At 33.1% G+C, this 19084-nt stretch overlaps 1 protein-coding gene across 5 annotated transcripts in view; it reads right to left on the bottom strand.

Moving 5' to 3' along the window:
* The window catches only part of LOC144441141 (potassium channel subfamily T member 2-like), a 229253-nt gene that overhangs the window by 35130 nt on the left and 175039 nt on the right, over positions 1-19084 (bottom strand). For all 5 annotated transcript variants that reach the window (XM_078130675.1, XM_078130676.1, XM_078130677.1 and 2 more), the window contains exons 5-12: positions 17869-17977; positions 15738-15812; positions 14186-14269; positions 10130-10224; positions 5183-5366; positions 3850-4014; positions 3341-3477; positions 1694-1757 (exon numbers count right to left, since the gene is read on the bottom strand). In XM_078130675.1, coding sequence (XP_077986801.1) covers positions 1694-1757; positions 3341-3477; positions 3850-4014; positions 5183-5366; positions 10130-10224; positions 14186-14269; positions 15738-15812; positions 17869-17977 — 913 coding nt within the window. The remainder of the gene's footprint in view (positions 1-1693; positions 1758-3340; positions 3478-3849; positions 4015-5182; positions 5367-10129; positions 10225-14185; positions 14270-15737; positions 15813-17868; positions 17978-19084) is intronic.

Genomic DNA, 19084 nt, shown 5'->3' with positions numbered 1-19084 from the left:
TGCTTAAGAATAGATTGATTTCACTTGATATGAACTATGAATATGTACACTTGTTTCCAGTTTGAATGTTAAAAAAGGTGGTGAGTAACAACTACCTAAACCATCCAACTCGGCCATGCATTCACTTAATTGTCAAAATGTCAATGGATATAGGTTGGTGCTTAGTAGCCTCCCATTGCAGGAGTACAAGTGTGATATTGCAAAAGTGCAGCAATAGAAGGCAGGGATTAACATGGTTATAATCAGAACCAATATTCTTTGTGTGGTTTCCCTGACATGTTTCAAGGAAAAAGGGAATGTGCGGATGGTACCACAGGCCTTTAGGAGCACAAATTTAACCAAAAAAAAAAAATTAAATCTCTAAAATTTCCATGCATAGTACTTGAGATACTCAAACCCAATAAATAAAATAAACTAAGCCACTAAAACCATTTTTCTTATATGCCAAAATAGAATAAAAACATCGAAAAATGGACATAGAGTATCCTACATATTCACTCCGTAATGAATCATGTTTCCTTGATTCATTTTTACTGCCGCCTTTGTTTTTTCGTTTGTCATCATCAGATACGTTATTACCAACATTGGCCTGGAAGATTGGAAAAATTCCCTACCTATTAAAAACCATAGCCATTCGTGAAAGCTTCACTAGAATATCAAAGGTAATCTTGATATCAAAGTTTAATACATTCACATGGAAGGTAAACTAGCATCTGGACAGGATCGTTAGCTTTCACCACTGCCTTGCTCTTACATGAAAACTCCATGAGACTGATTAACTTTGGTACTTCACCTCACAACCAGCAACCCCCTCCCCTCCCCCACCATAAATTCCCGAATGAAATTATCTGTGACATAAAATGCAGCATCTAAATAAAAAATACCATGATTTTTGTAGCCATGCTAATGATAATGAATGGGCAATGATCCCGAAAAAATGTAGAAGCCTTTGAAAAAACTACTTCATGCTGTGTGTATTTTATATTGTATGCTTAAAGTATTACAAAAGTAAACAAAAAATTGAAAAAAAAAATTAGGAAAATATTTATAATTACCAAATCTATACCTTGTAACCATTTGATTCAATAAGAAAATTTACTTGATGTTTTTATTTTTCAAATTGAAATACCGATGGAAACTTTCGTGGTTGTGTTTATGTAATGATGTATTGAACCTTTTGTTGAGTACTAGAAAAAATATCTAGTAGCACCTTTCATATCACCAGAAATCACAGGAACAATCGCATTAACAGTAAGATTGACCATTTTCTTTCTTTTATGCATAGTTTGAAAACATTAAATATTGCCTATCTTGCCTACTGCAGCAATAATTTATCTGATCTGACATATATCTGAGGAAGCACAGACTGATAACACTTTACAACCATCTAGAAATGACATCTGATTCAGAAATTTTCTTTTGTCCATCATGCATAATATATTTTGCAAACACCAAAAGGCCCGAGTACCATTTATCAAGATCAAACTGAGCAGAGATAAGAATGACAGACGTGTTTGTTAATACATAAAATATTTGAAAGATAAGTTACAGGAAGATTCAAGCTCAGTGATCAAACAAAACAAGAACTTCTGGATTGTAAATGTTTAGCTTTGCTGGTGAAATAAGAAAGTCTATTATTATACAGAATGGATGCGCTTAGACTAAATATTTTACAAAAATGTGTGATACTTACAGCCTCATACCTATCCATAACATTTCTTGGAGACAAGATAAAACAGGCTTCAGCATCATCCATTCTGTGAGAAAAGCAAATGATCATGACACTCTAAATAGCTCTTCAAGAAAACAACATTTTGTAATCTGCAAAGAAACACTGCCATACCTGTAGTATGCAGCAATATTATGACATTTTTGGAATATCAAAAACACTATATACATAATATGAAGCAATATTACATATCAAATACATGTCACATCACTATTTTATACATAGATATTATTCCCAATATTTTTCTTTGTTCAGCCAAAATATAAGTGACCTAAGGGGTCTTTGTTACAACTTGTCTAGTGACTCATAGTGACACCCTTAGTTCAGTATTTTTGACTGAATGAAGAAAAATATTGGAGGATAAAATCATACCAGCACCAGTAAATATCATAGAAACATTGAGCAATTTTGAACATTTTGATTCATATTTCGAACACAGCTGAACCAGTGACGTAGGACATGCTTTGTCATGACATAGATGCGCATTGTTGTGATGAACGACCAGAGTATATAATTTTAATTTCATTTTCTACATTTCTAAAAATTTCAGTATTGATTCAGATTGATTGATTAAGATATCCATATAATAGTACAATTCACAATAAAGCTATTTTTGTACAAGTTGGAGATATTCATATCCCTAATTTACATCTATTTAGCATCGAAGGAACAATACATCAGGTAAGTTGCTCATATATAACCATTTAAAACTGTACTAGATGTAACTGATGCATTGTTTTGAAACTATTGTGTTAGATATAACAACTAATAAATCGTAATATCATACACCCTGCAAAGTATTTAAGAATCTATGGGTAAAGTAAACATGTTTTTTTTAGGGCATATACATTAATACTAAGGTGTAATATATCCATATTTTTGTTGAAGCTGGATTGTGTATGGTATAATTTATTTTTAAGAACCATTCTTGCAAATGGTTAACAATGGTTCTTCCATATAAGATAAGTACCATATTTATATTGAGAACTAGTTTTACAGGAAGACAGCCTCAATTTACAGATTACAAGAATGTCCTTTGGTCATGCATTGTCAAAAAGTAATGTTTGGGAATTCAGTACTAATACTCTAAAAACCATACTACCTTTTTCAGGAATTAGCTCTCTGATATACTGTATCACTCAGAGTCATTTGCTAGGAAACACATATAAATGGCACATGTATTATATTAAAGTACCTGTATTAAAATGATATTAAAGTGGCCATATGGATGAGGATTGGGTATTTATTTTGGCTTTCATTTTAAAAACAATTTTATCATGGTTTCCTACTTGAAAAATCAATGTGAAACAATATTGACAAACTCTGTGTTTGTAACTCAATACATTGCAAAAGGCTAAAAATGTGTAAAAAAAAAAAAAAAAAAAGTTTGATATTGTGTGTACAATAACAAACATTTTATACATTTATTAATTTTTTGCAATGTACAATGTACTGAGATTTACACAAACAAGGACTTGGCATGTTATTTCATATTGATTTTGCAAATAGGAAGCCATGATAAAAATATTTAAATCCAAAATAAATACCTAATCCTCATCCATAATGGCCACTTTAATCATAACTTTGATCTGACCTATTAGATATTAGTACCTGACCCTCTGTAAATCCTGATCTCGGAGTGCAGATCCTTGAACATAAATCACTCTTTGAGACCAAATAGGAATCTGTAACAACAGCCTCATTGTGTTGTCCAACTCGACTGGTGACAATAATACCACAAAAAAATCCTGTAATATAAAAAACAATTACAAAGAAATGTTACCATTCAGTAAATAAAATAAAAGTACAGGCACTATAATGGAACAGATTGACGTTAACTTGACAGTCCAAAGCACAGAGCTGGTGTTGAGGGCACTATCACAACTTTGATCTATAAACTATAATTGTTGGTGGTAGGAAAATTCATCATACAAACTGTTGCATACAGTGCAAAAAAAGGCTAAGGAACATTCTAGATTGATAACTCATCACTGAAAATAAATACAGGCGAGTTATCATGATTATAATTAGCATAAATTCGTTTCAGTGTGCTTTTGTATAGAGAAAGTACATGTGTGTTTTGCTTAAATCTCGGAATACTGACGTAAACTGGTTTCTACCTGGAGATGAGGATGGGCGTAGAATTCATTGAGGAAATCCATGATGATGTCTGCTTGTATCACAGTGGCACATACAACAACATGCTTCTCTGTTTGAGCTCTATGTCTGCTGTAGGAAGCTCCTTGTTTCTGTCTTTCCACCAAGTAAAAGGCAAGCTGTTCCAACTGTAATATAATAATATAACTGTAATATAATATAATGTAACAATAATATAACCCATTAGATTAGTATCATCATAATGATACCTTACCCGATCTATCAGTACAAGTGACCATCCTTCCTTCCTTCCACAGTACGGTGTGCTCAAACATTTTATTCACCTCTAAATAATATATTACATACATGTATACGTATATACAGATTAGGATTATCACTATTAAAGGTAACAGCAGTACATGCATTAGCTATTTTAAGTGTGAACTCTTTTCAAGTTCTGACAGAATTGGACTTCTACCAGTACATACATTCAGTTACATGGTTTAGTTGGTTCTATTCAGATCTTGTGTGGATTTCTGTAACTTTTCTACAAATGTTTGTGTCTACACAACATACACAATGTGTTTTGTATTCAATTAGAATCAGGAAGGGGATCCGGCCTTTCCTGTTCAGATGGTCCTGTTCAGGTGGTCAAGATACCGTAAACCTAATATATGTAACCTAAAATTTGTACATGTTACATAATCATGGCAGCAAAAGAATCACATGAACTAATGTCAATATATAGAATCAAAATCTCTATAAACACAACAAACTTATGACTTTCTGTATTCAACAATTAGTATACTACCTTATTCTGATTTGTTATTCCAGTGTTACCTGATTTTAACACCGTGTTAGCCGAGTGTTAACATTGGCTCTGGTGTAAACATTTAAGCCTTCACGTTCCTGTCATATACTGGTGAGGATGTTTAGTGCCACCTAGTGTTAAGACTGTGTTCATCCTATGAAAGTCCAGTGGGAAGGCAATTCTTGTATTGCAGTAACATTATACATCAATTCCAATCAAAATTCTTGACATAACACCTGGTCCATCCACCTGTTCAATATCAATAAGCAATTTTTCGTCTCACAGCAGATCTCATGAGATCCCGTGTGAGCCACTGCACCCATAGCAACCACTTGTGGGGATGGTCAAACTGAAAGGGTCAAATGCTTAGCAACACTATTGTTCTCAACATCATCGTACATGGCCACGGCGAAAGCTTGATCACGATCATGTTTGATAACTATTGTTGCTAGGCATATTTGCATATCTCATGAAATCTGCAACGAGATGTAAAAACCCTTATTTTATAGCTACTTTTCTTGTCATAAGGCTGGATGTATACATACCTGGATTGGCACAATGATTAATGCTGCTATTATCATTATAGCTACAAAGAGCTGTGAAGGCCAGAGATGTACTTGAATATCACCATATCCAACCGTTGAGAAGGTCACTATCACAAAATACACAGCTTCAAACAGGGTCATCTTTTCTTCAGAGGGCCTCTCAAGGTGTTCAACACCACAGATACTGAAAGAGACATAATAAGGACATTTATTCAAACCTTTATTTGGTAAAAAGTGAAAAAGATGAAGAAATATTATACTATCAAATAATGAAAGGTACATTTCTTGAATGAAAAAAATAGCTCATTACAAGAACACATCAAGGAACTACCTCTAAAAAGTATGTTTATTTTATTTATTACAGAAGTCCCAAAAGCTTACTGGCTTGAACATGGGCATGTCACAAAATGGCTCCTACTCTTCGCATCTTAGGTTTAGAATGAACATACTGTTACGTGATTTCAGATGAACTGAGGTGTAATATAACTGACAATATTATTTCCTTGTTTTGTTTTTTATAACATGAAGAGTAATTTAATAACTTGGCCTATTTCTATATCAGTATCAAAGCTGAGAGAATTGGTTAAAATAGCCATGTACGGCACTGATAAGGATAAAATATAAATTAATTAATTATCAAATTGAGTGGTATTGATTGGTTTCATCAATGAATGTCACACATGACCATGGAAATGTAGTCAAGGTTTCAAGGATGTCATATTATTGGAATGTTGAACAGATCTGTTCAAGTTAAGCTATTCATATACTGAGTCATTGAAGAACTTTTAAAAACTAAATTCAAATTTACTCTCAACTGTGACATAGCCATTTCATTTCATTTCATTTCATGTACATACATTCAATAATTTGCTTTGTCAAGTCAGCAAGTGCTATTTGAAATGGAAACAAGCCAAAGGTGGTATATTTTATCTGCAATTGTCTTATAAAAACTATGGGAAAAAAATGAAACAGCAAACAAATATTAACTTTTACCCAAAATCTTACTTTTAACAGCAACTCTATAAAATGAGAGGATAAAAATTAGCTACCATGATACATATTTGTGCAACACCTCAAAAATTGATTATATTATTGATTTATGTTAAAAATCATTAGTTTTAGTCAAACAAGGGTGATATTTTTGCAACTTAAGTAGATTTAAAAGTAAACTCTCAAGGTTTTAAAGTAAACTCTCAAAAGAATAGTCTGTGAGATATGACATGTGTGGATGTCCCATGCATCAACCAAGACCAATGAGGCCAGAATGACATCATGGCATATCTTACAGACTATCACGAGAAGTGTTATAATATTAGCATTATCAGACACAACTCATGCACTTGTTAGCTGTATTTACATCACTGCAAAAGAAAGCTTTCTGTAGAGAGCTTATTAGTGCACACACACACACACACACACACATACATTATTGAATTCTTACTCTATTTCATTTTGCTGTGTTAGTGTAAAGCTTGGTTGCTGGAAGGACCACTGGGGTTACAATCACTTGGGAAGCTCTACACTTTAAAAAGAAAAGCTCAAAAGCAATGACTCTCCTTGTCTTCAACAGTTTGTTGTTTCACCCCTCCTGACCAGACAAGTGAACTGACATAGCAGCTAACAGTTTATATAATTATGTTTTGTATGAAAAGTGTACTTTAATGAAATGAAAATTTTCTGACATTTATAAAGCAAAATATAATGTACTGTGTGCTATTATTGGTGAAGCACAAATAGACAATTTTACAGTTGATTACATTGTAGGTATCTGAACAACTATGCAAAACAAAGTTTCAACCAACACTATCAAGTTATATTTAAAGTAGTATCAAAGGATTTTCATAACGCAAATAAGAGGTTTATCATTTGTGAGGAAGTTTCACATGTTACCATTAGCTGTATTTGTGTTACATGAAATCTGTCTATTTTACTGCTTGATAGCATGTACTGGACTGATGACAGCGATCTGATGTAGATCTTAGATGTCAAATTACAAACTGGGTGGTTTTACAGAACAGGTCAACTAGAACCAAATTTACTCATTGAACAGAATGTTTGATACTACCCTATTCCTTCCTATAATTTTCTGAGCTCAAATAAGAGTTCAAGGTATTATTAAAATCTTTCCTGAAATTGCATCAATTATGCATACTAGTTAATTAATATGCACAGCACATGTGGTCTTATTGAAATATATGTATACTGCAATAATGGAGTTAATTATACATGTTTGCTAATTAATATGCACATTACCATTAATGTGCATATTAATTAGCAAACATGTGACATTTTCCGCTTTTTCTTCTACATTGTATGACAGCAGTTATGTATATTTTATACTCATTATGCACATATTGAATTCTTTCTGTACTGTCATGGCATAAATTATGCATATGTGCTAATCAATATGCAGATCACATATCTGTTGAAAGACCAAAACCTGTAACTTTTGACATTTTGAAAATAGAATGTGTTTGTTCAAGATATACTGGCACCGTATAGGTCCAGGTTTCTGCTGTACATAAACATAGTTGTCGACTAATGGAATTTCATAATCATAATGGTCAAATAATTTGCGATACTAATGTCAACATGAATAAAACACTGATCCTAAACCATGAGGCACAACCCTCACTGGACTTCTTGGGAGACAAGACTAATATATATATGCTTCCATTAGAACTGTTCAAAAGATTAATATCACAATGCTAATTTAGGATGATTGGAATTCACATTGAGCAGTTTGATGCATTAGTTAAATACTTTATATTAAACTTAAAATAATTTGCAATCTATATCATAACCACTGCAAGCATTTTTTTCTCTCAATTATAATTTTCTGTCTGTATAAAAATTTGTGTCCACTGGTCAGAAATGTTCCCTCCTTTTCCCACCTTTGCAAACTACATGGATACAAATTCAACAGACATGCAATCACCAGTACGGTTTATAGAGAAGCAGACAAGAATTTGGTGTTTGGAAAACATGCATATCCTAAATGATGTATTCAAATAGATAAGGGTGCCTTTTGTTTTAAATCCAAACGTAATATGTAAATTCTTACATCTGCTTCATTACTGACAGAAAAACAACCACCACAACTTACATGTACACATAACAATGGATAACTCAACATTTGAAGAGTCTACAAATAACCATCATAAATGCAAATGACACCAGTCCTTTCATTATTAATGCAGATTCAATTTAAAATAGCATATTACATATTACTATGTAGTGAATTTATCATAGCTTGAGCATGGCTAGTATTCTTGGATTTAGCATAGCCAGTGGAGAAGACCACTCTCTATGGATAAAGTCACTGCACCAGTACGAACACAGGATTTTCTGGTTCCAAGATGCATTGTGTGAAAAGTTACTAAATGTGGTTACTTTTTGCCTTGTGAAACAATATCTTCATCATTTAAATATGCATGCACAACCCTTTGTGCATACAAAACCCATGGAGATGTAAATTGGCATGCGATGCACCTTGGAACCAAGCTCTTAGGACCTTTGCAGGTTGATTTGGACTACATCCTCTCGACATATACTTATAATCATTTGAATTCAATATAAATGAAGTGATGGCCAAAAAACTGGTCCAACTTCTTACTGGATTTTAAATTTCCTTATCTAAGCTGTAGTCCTGCTCATGTGATATGAATATTAATGAATCAACCTCAAGAGACTGGATTATCCAATCACAAACGGAAACATTTTGTAAGTGATGTAATAAATTCGCCATGACTGTCAACATCTAAGTCGCTTGAGTCGATGCGACGTGAATTTGTAAATTTTTTAATTTTAGGTCTGAATAATGAACCAATTGAAATCGCTATTAAAGCATGTGTCGAGAGAACATGTTTGGAATCAACCAAGCAAAGGTCCTACGCTACTTGGAACCAACAACAGCCTCATTAGCAATAATCCAAGCCATCCTTTGCATGTCAAGATGCTCCACACCATCATGTAAATTTTGACCTCACCTGGTGAAAGCAAGACAAAGTAGTGTCGAACAGAGGAACACGAGCTGTTGAGAAAGTGCTGTCTGAACCCTTGACATTGCACGATTCAGATCATTCTACAAAAATGATGAAGAAAAAGGAAAAAATACAACATGTAATAAAAATGATTTAATAAAACGTAATGTACATTTAGTTCCAAGGTCAAGACTACACATAACTCAACACCATATTTTGGGGTAGTTTTTCTTCCACACTTATGACTGGTACAATTTGATGATATCATATATTTTGCAATTCATTTTTGTGGCCACAGTAGACTCAACAGTTGCTTGTGCTAGATTTTATCGTTTAAAATCTGAAATCATCAACATTATTACGACATATTCATTTTTTAATGGAATTTTGAGCATTGAATTAAACTTTAGAATGTGCTGATAGTACTACACCACCAAAATCTCATCTTCACCATTCAACATGAATTCCATGCAAATTTGGAAATATGCCTCAATAATTATAATAATTTTCATAACCAACAACAAAAATTAACACAAGCAACTGTTAACAGTCATTTGTGCTCAAGTTTTTGCGTGGTGTTAAAAAAATCATAATAATTATTGATAACTATTGCTGTATATGTATAAATTTGCCTGCAATCTTGAGCCATCCAATACTATTAGACAAAGGTGCGAGCTATTGCAACACCAAAATCGTACCTTCATTGCTCAAATACCACGAACATTTAGAAATATATATCTCAATAATTGTAATAGTTTAACAAGAATTAGCCCCCCCCCCCAAAAAAAAAAAAAAAAAAAAAAAATTAAATTAAAAAATGGCACAAGCATCTGTTGGCAGTCTAACCAGTTGGTGAACAAATAGTTTAAGCACTCAAAAGTGACTGTCTGGTTTCATCATGTGCAAAATCCTATCTGACCTTGATACTACTTGTACACACACATCAACAACACCATAATCTCACCTGGTAAAGATCAAGCATAGCAGAGTTGAGCACAAAATTATAACTTGTTGTGAAAAGGCAGTTTGTATCTTCTGTAAAGCTCGGTTCAGATCGTTCTGTAAGGTCAATGTAAGAATGTATTGCAGAAAAGACGAGGTGATAGATGACAAATAAAAAGGTGAAAGATTTTGTTAGTATCTGAGTGATGTGAATTACAGAAATTACCCACACATATAATAGGTGATAGATAAAGTCTACCCTCTTTTCCCATCTGTTTTTACTTGGGTAACCTTCAAATATTAATAATAATAATATTAATAATAATAATATGACTTTACTCCCAGATACAAATAATACAAGTCAGTATTAAGAAAATATGAATACATAAATAAATGGAAAAGGGATCAAAAAATAGAAAAAATATTATGTATCTGTAAGAAATTATTGGTTACTTTTGGTAGATATATACATTCTGTCCACCTCCTAGGTAGACAAACCTTGAGCAAATATATTGTTAACATGCTATTACATACTGTATGTTGACTTATAAACTTGATTATGAAATGAGGTGGGGGTGTGTGATTAAAAGACAAATTACATATTAAAATATTGAATAGTATGGCTCTAGAGTATGGTATGAGAACTGAATTTTATTATGTAAAGTAAAATCAGGTTAAAAATATAATTATAGTGTATAATCAGTATTATTTCTAGTTGTTAGTTTTCCTTATGACATTGACATAACAGAACCTGATGGAGCTGAAGAATGACATTGACAAAACCTGATGGAGCTGTCTCACCCACCCAATCTTTAATATTCAAATCCGATGTAGTGTACTAGGTGTGATTTCTTTTTTCCTCTTATGTTTACTCGTTTGTTCTTTTGTGAGCACCCGTTACTTGCATCTGACACAATACCATAGGTTTTCCCGAACCCAATCTCATACTTATGAGTAGCCAACCAGAATCTGTCTTACAATATAACACTCAACATTCGAAATTGAAAGAAAGAGAACTAAACAATAGCGATAACATTGTTGTCTGCGTTCTATGCTCGAGCTCTTTTTGAACAGCTAAGCACTCTGAAGTACTGCAGCCGTAAGTTTCTGCATATTATGCGTTCTCATTCGTTGGGTAAATTCACTCAGCGCTCTTGCGTTGCTCAAGAAAACCTATGGTATTGTGTCAGATGTAGGTAACAGGCGATCACAAAAGGACAAATGACAATAAACATAAGAGTTAAAAAGACATCACACTGAGTACACTACATGGGAATTTAATCAGATTGCCTCATAACCATGATGTCCCCTAATTGAGCTGTGTTTGTTTCATAACCACACTGTCCCTTTAAGGCAATGGTTCAGGGTTTAATTATATACAGAATACGAAAATACATTGGCCTACATGTACTGGCCTTGATAATAGTTCACCAGAAAGTTCCTGGTATTAAATGTATTTTTGTTGTATTTTATCACAATACAAAAAAAATTTATGGCAGCATTGTCATAAATAAATAAATAAATAAATAAATATATATAGATAGATAGATAGATAGAGAGATAGAGAGATAGAGAGATAGATAGATAGATAGATAGATAGATAGATAGATAGATAGATAGATAGATAGATAGATAGATAGATAGATAGATAGATAGATAGATAGATAGATAGATAGATAAAATGAACACATTTATTCAGGGGACAGTTCAAATCTAGTTGACCGTAAGAGATGATGATTCATAATATCTCTATGCATCCTTCAGAAATGAATAATATCATCTTATTTGTTATGTTAGGCTGGTATTTTAACCATCCAATATGTGTTTACATTGATCATGATTTTAGCCTAAACATGTACTGGTATAAACACATTTTCATTATAACAATCACAAGCAGAACACATAAAAAAATTACCCATTTCATAAATACAAAGAATTCACACCATAAGTGTGTCCTATTATCATGTGATTAGCTCTACACAATATTACCAACCAAATTATCAAATAGTTAAGTTGTCATGCTTAAGTGTTATTTTGACTATCATATATAAATTTGCTATTTACAGTTTTGGAAATGATTTCCTTGTAGGAATTTTAATCAAATTTGGGAATTATTGTTTCAGGCTTTCGATATCAGCTGGCATTCAAAATTGTGTGAATCAGTGATGTTTATCAGGATTAATATAAATAAAAGAATCCTTCAACTTTGGGTCATCTACAGTGTATAATTATGTACACTTTGCCTTGTTTTGGAATGTCAAGGTCAAAACAGGAATAAAATGTTAACCTAAAAAACACACAAACAAACTATTATATAAATAAACATTTATCAAATAAATTGTGATAGTGGTAGAAAACTAAGAAATTCAGTTAAAAATTTCAGCTGGCAAACGATGGAAGTGAATTTTTTTTAATCAAATTCTGGGAATTTTAATTTGAAAACAAACTGTGCTAATGAGTACGCATTGGATAACTACTACACAAACTGATTTGTGGCCAGTTAGGTTGTTTATTCAGTTTTTATTTATTGTTTCAGCTGTTACAAAGACTGACTTTATGGTCTTTTTATCTAAATTTAGACTCTGGATTATCAGCAGACTGCAGCGCTCTAACCACTACTTTGTGTAGTCTGTTTTTTTTAGATGAATACTGTGACGGGGACGTAAGATGTGTGTGTGTGTGTGTGTGTTTGCATCAAAACTTTGGCACTGGATGAGAATTTAAACTGTTTTGACCTGATTGCATGTGAGCAGATTCCTTGAAATAAGCTATAAGCAAAACTGAAAATATCAGGAAAATGGAGCATTTTTATTTTAACTTGGTCACTCCATTGTGGATTGTGGATGCAAATTGAAGTAACAATAATAAAATGTTGTGTGGCCATAATTATAAATACATATCAGTCAAATCGACAAAACAAAGAAACCCCCGAGAGTGAACTAATCTTGAAATATGTCAGGATCAATGTTATGAACAGGTGTTCAAAGTCCGTAATTCTATCCTATATATACTATAGATGTACATCATCTGGCCATTCAAGAGGTCAGCCGTGTATTCAATGCTTCACATATGAGATATTTTAAGCTTGTAGCTGATCATATGACTGAAGTACATCATTTAATGTCTATTCAGTACTCTTACAATATAAAAACAGCTGTGTACATTTGTACCCTAATTATAGCAATGACAACCATAACATGGGATCAACCTTACATTTTAGGCGTAAAAATAATAGTATATTCTTTACAATCAAACTTAGAATCTAGTGCACAATGCATCTCAATCTGATTTCTCTACTTTCAGAACATACTAATTTGTGAAAAGTTAAAGTAAAATGATCACAGAATTCACATTGAACAACAGTTGGCTATTTCTTTTTACAAATTTGAAATTCACTTTTTTTTGACAGCCATATTGGGATAATTTTATTCAAGGAATTTTCAATAGATAACAGAATGTCATGATGAGTGCATGCAAGTTTGCAATGTTTGGGTAGAATGTGTCATGTTTGAAGTTCTTTTCTGTCATGGTTTCAATTGCAGTTCTTGATGAGCAGCTACAAAATTCTGAGAGCATTTGTACAAACAATCGTACCAGTACATGTAGTACATAACATTGGCATGTCTACCGGCTGAATTATGATCCCACAACACTGTTCACTACTGTGATTGTAGTGAGGTCTCCAATAGGGAACTTGCAATCCAGACTGAGCATGCTCAGACGCAAAGGACTATCTGTGGTTATTGTAATACCTAATCAGGAGCTACCGATAAAGTAAACCTCCCACAATGGTCAGGATGACTATGAATTGATCATTTGTGGCTTTAAAAAATGTATCATTATTGTTTACAATACTATTTGATTAGTATTTATTATCACATTTCCCATGATGCAACATTCAACATGGCGGGTTTGCAAGTTCCCTATTCAGCCAATAGACAGGCTAACAAAACAATAACATTATAAGACAGCACTGTTATGTGATACCATACAGACCTGAGTTCTACCACTGTCATTGATACAGTGATCAACTTCATTTTTGAGGCCAAAGTGGAGAGCAACACATCAAAATACTTACCAGCATATTTTTCAAAATGCTGTGGGCTAACCAACAGTTCAAAAACACTGGAATAAAGACATTCCGCAAAGGAGGCCAAAACAGCTGTATGAAATAAATGTAATAAATTAGTTGATCTTTGATTCTGTCTTTAAAGCTCAGAATGATCATATTTATCAAAACAATCAAAAGAAATTTGTCATTTACATTATTGAAAAAATGATTAAACAATTAGAAATATTAAGATTAAAACACAAATATACTCAAAATCACACAAACAATTTTTAATATAGTAATCAAACCTTCAGAAATATGAAATATGTAAATGAAATTCAGACAAATTTTTAAAGAGCACTCATTAAGAAAACTTTGAAATTCTCAAAAAGTATGCAAAAAGAAAATTATATTATACCAGTATATTGATGGTGGAAATCGAGGGATCTGATTGGTCTAGACATCGAACTAGCGCGTCTAAAACGAGTGATAATGCACTGCTGGTACGATAATGCACTGCTGGCACGCGTCCAAATTTTGTTCGTCTGCACGAGCGTTGAGTTGTAGTCCGCCGTGATACTGATAGTGAACTCTTCGAATTGTCAGATGAGGATTTTCTCTCAATGAGACAATATTTTATGAGAAATTATGAAGGAAATTTCGAAAGCAACCCAGTCATCGCGTATTTGTTCAAATCATCGCCTACTACATGTACTAAGGTCAAGGCGCTAGGCATGCACGTCCCAGCCTCGGCGCGGCTGGAGTGGAAACATTGGTGAGCTGTCCTGTCCTGTCATAAAAATGAAGCAAGTGAAAGAGGTTACACTGGCCGACTTACCATTAATCTAAATAGAAATTTGTCTGGGATCCTGTCCTAGATTATCAGTCATCAATCCGAGAGGGAAATCCTCAAACCCGAAAATCTACTGATGTAACTTCCAGTAATATAAATACATTGTAAATATCAACCTGTCTATCATTTCACTGAGTCGCCAATTCGGCCGGGAACGATCGAAGCACGCTGTATTCAATAAACCACTTCAAGTTTATACCTTGAGTCAAACAGGTTGTTTATTCATCACTGTGCACTTTTAATGAGCCGATCAATGAACAGATTATCCCTAGAAACGACGAGCAGATAAATAAATCCAGTCGCTGCACGACGTTCACATTGAGGCCAAGATCAGCTGTCTTGAAAAGCAGTGTATTGTTATGCAAATTAGACACAGAGGCGCATATGAAACGAGAAAACGTTAGTTCTTATCTTGTTTCCGATATTTTCAATATACTGGTATAATATAATAGCGATAAACCACTCCCTGGGGAAGGTATACCACTCGGTTTTGACCAGTGAACTCAATATATGCACTCGCTATCGCTCGTGCATATATTTCGTTCACTGGTCAAAACCTCTTGGTATACCATCCCCAGGGGGTGGTTTATTGCTTAAGTAATATCTACAATTATGAATTTCAAACAATATCTATTATAATGTATATATAGAATAATATAATTCAAATCTATAAATATCATAATTATACATAATTGTATTCAACATTTCAAGATCGAAGTTACTTACTGTTACTATAAAGGGAATAGTGTTCAGAAATTCAAGAAAGCGTGTAATACTCATGAGCTGTTGGCAAATATTCCCCTGAAAAATAGAACAAAACATATTTTATGAATAATTTGATGACTACAATCTCTCTCTATAATGTCTATGCTATTATACAATCTGCAATACTTCATGTAGTTTGACCCCGGAGTTTGACATGATCCATTCCCATTAAATTCATGTAAAACAGAGAACAGAGGGGAAATTTATTTTATCTTAATAGCTACACTTCTTTAGGTAATCCAGAAATCAATTTTTTACCGAGAATTTTGAAAATTGGCAAACGCGGCTAAACAGGAGAGGCCTGCTGTATGCAGGGAAACGGCATTCTGGGAAATACACCTCTTTAGCCCTTGCACAAACAACGCTGTTCTATCTCAAGAAGTGACTAAATCATTTAAGAGATTATCGATTTGTATAAATTATATACATGACTACCATCATTTTATTGGAACAAATAAGTTTATAATGTTGATTAATTTATTGATTTTAAATATAAATTAGGAGCTTAGGAATTTTATACAAATGCTACATAACACTTGTAAAGGACAATTTGCATAATACTGTTTTCAACTTTTCCATTTTAGAATAACCAGAACACAGACACTGAGAGTATGATACATTTTATCCTCATGTACATATGCACAGCATCAGAGTGTCTGCATTTTGTTTGTAATTCGTAAAACAGTAACAGTAACAGCAACATAATACTATAGGCAACAAATACAGTCATACCGGCATTACTACCTCAATTATCCTACCATAGCAATGTTTGCAGTAATTTGATTATAATAGTCAGACTATTATTATTAATTAGATTTTATTAAACTTGATATTATAGTCAATAGCTACAATAGACGATACTTGTACACTTACTGCCAAACCAGAGTGACTAGAGTTTCAATTTTGGCAGCACTTATGTTTTTCACACAATGTTTTTTTTTAAGTTACGAAATTACGTCAGACAAAAACACAGACACTGAGCATGCACAAGCATAACACATTTTATTTTCATGTACATATGCACAGCATCTGATTTTGTTTGTAATTCGTAGCAATTTGTGTGAGATGTAAAAAGACATCGTGCTGCCTAATTGAAACTCTACATATAGTCTTTCTTACATACATATTTATTTGACAGAAGTTGAAAAGAAAAGAAAATTGACATATCAAGTGAGGAAAAGCAAGTAGTTATTAAGTAAATACATCGGCATTGAAAGGTAAATGAAAAATAACTGTAAACTCCTGGCTGGACCACAAAAGTAGTTTGTTCAAACTAGTCAGGTTTGTGGCTCAAGGAAAACATATACAATAATATACACATATATAAACATATAGACAAAAATGAAAGCAAACCCCCCTCCCCCCAAAAAAACAAAACAAAACAAAAAACAAAAAAAACAAACATGCATTTTTGGTTTGGTAGTAATTGCACAGAGGGTTGATAAGTAAAGGTTTGTATCTATTGGACATACTATTATCTGTATCTGATTGTATTCGTGGTAGGCCCTGTATAAATACACTTCACATCACATTTTACTTTGAAAATAGATGACCCAAATGAAACAGCGATACCCTAAAGAACGATATATTAATGTACATTCAGATGGATGGATTTTCATCTACCAAAACACCTAGACGTATACTATTAATATTTAAACAAAACTTTCCATCAGACAACATTCCTTGATTGGGACAGGTGTTTTTCAAGGAAAGCAATAATGAGATACAGTAACTGTATTTGAAATTCCAGACATTTTAATCCAGTTCCTCTACAGGGTTACTGTATTTAAATGTTGTACATGATAAAAACATATGGCCAAATGTCAGTATATGTTCTTCCTGGCAAAATATTACGAGATTGACTTTTTCACATCCTCGTCATACAACCACTAGTCTTAGTGGTGCTCATCAGATGCCCCCTCACAGAGGCAGTTGTAAAAGATTACACTCTGACTTGTAAGAATGATTAATAGAGACTTGCAAAGTAATTTTCAACTTGATAGATTACTACACAAATTGTATTTTGAAAGAAATAATTGCCTAACTTTACACTATTGTTACTTGTTTTGATCTAGAGAATATTAAGACTAACCTTGTACTGTAGATACAACATGAGTACTGTTTGTAAAAGCATGATGATGGCAATTGTGACTTGCAATGCCCACAACCAAACTGGTCGATGCACCCACAGAAGTCCAATCCTAACAAAAGACCATGACAAATAATGGTTAATCTGAGTTTATACATTGGGAGGAGGGGATGGACATGGGGGGGGGGGGGGTTAATTTCTGCTATACATTAAAAGGTACTTGCGGTATTCTACTTTAATACTAGCTTCATATTAAACTTTTGATTCAAACACAAACTTAAAAATGAATACCTGAAATTTTCAAGTTTGTGTTTGGATCAGAATTTTAACGGGATACATAGACAAATTTTCATTTTTTCCCCATACCACTTGGTATTTGCAGAAGTCAAACTGGTATTCAGACATATAACATAATTAAATTTCTATGATAAGTCAGTATAATATGATATTTAAATATCTATATTACTAACATCTCAAGGACCTTTTAACTGACATGCTCACTATTGAAGGAGACAATTTTTAATGCTAATTTCTATCCAAGACATATCAATATTAATGTTATACTAGAATGTCTAGTGTTTAAGTGAGCAATTTTACTGACTGAAGGACTTTAGTTGTGCCAAAACTTTATACCATAACAAGTACTGTAAATCTAAGCATTTTCCAAACTAGAAAATTGTGCAATTTTACAGTCTCCAGCTTGGTTCTTAGACTATTTTTACTAATTACCAGCCTGGTGCACTGCCTTTACGTACAAGAAGGCATTTTAGTCACTACTTATTTTTACTAATTACCAGCCTGGTGCACTGCTTTTACGTACAAGAAGGCATTTTAGTCACTACTTATTTTTACTAATTACCAGCCTGGTGCACTGCCTTTACGTACAAGAAGGCATTTTAATCACTACTTATTTTTACTAATTACCAGACTTGTATGTTGTGTACATGTACAAGAAGGCATTTTAGTCACTTAGTCACTACTTATTTTTACTAATTACAAGACTGATATATTGTGTTCATGTACAAGAAGACATTTCAGTCACTACTTGTTGTGTTTTTGTTGTCTAGCACTATAAAATAAGAAAAAATAAGTCTTCAGCAAAAATTTCCTAGTCTACACCACAGATAATGTGTCTACACTGAGAAGCCTTCACTCACAAGAGATATACACACCATCCATTATTCTCTGTATGTTTAAAATTAGGTTGTGTTGGAAATTT

Source organism: Glandiceps talaboti, chromosome 10, assembly GCF_964340395.1.
Source record: "Glandiceps talaboti chromosome 10, keGlaTala1.1, whole genome shotgun sequence".
NCBI classification, from domain to species: Eukaryota; Metazoa; Hemichordata; class Enteropneusta; family Spengelidae; genus Glandiceps; species Glandiceps talaboti.
The sequence above is the reverse complement of the archived record's forward strand: the minus strand, read 5'-3'. Positions and strand labels throughout refer to the sequence as shown.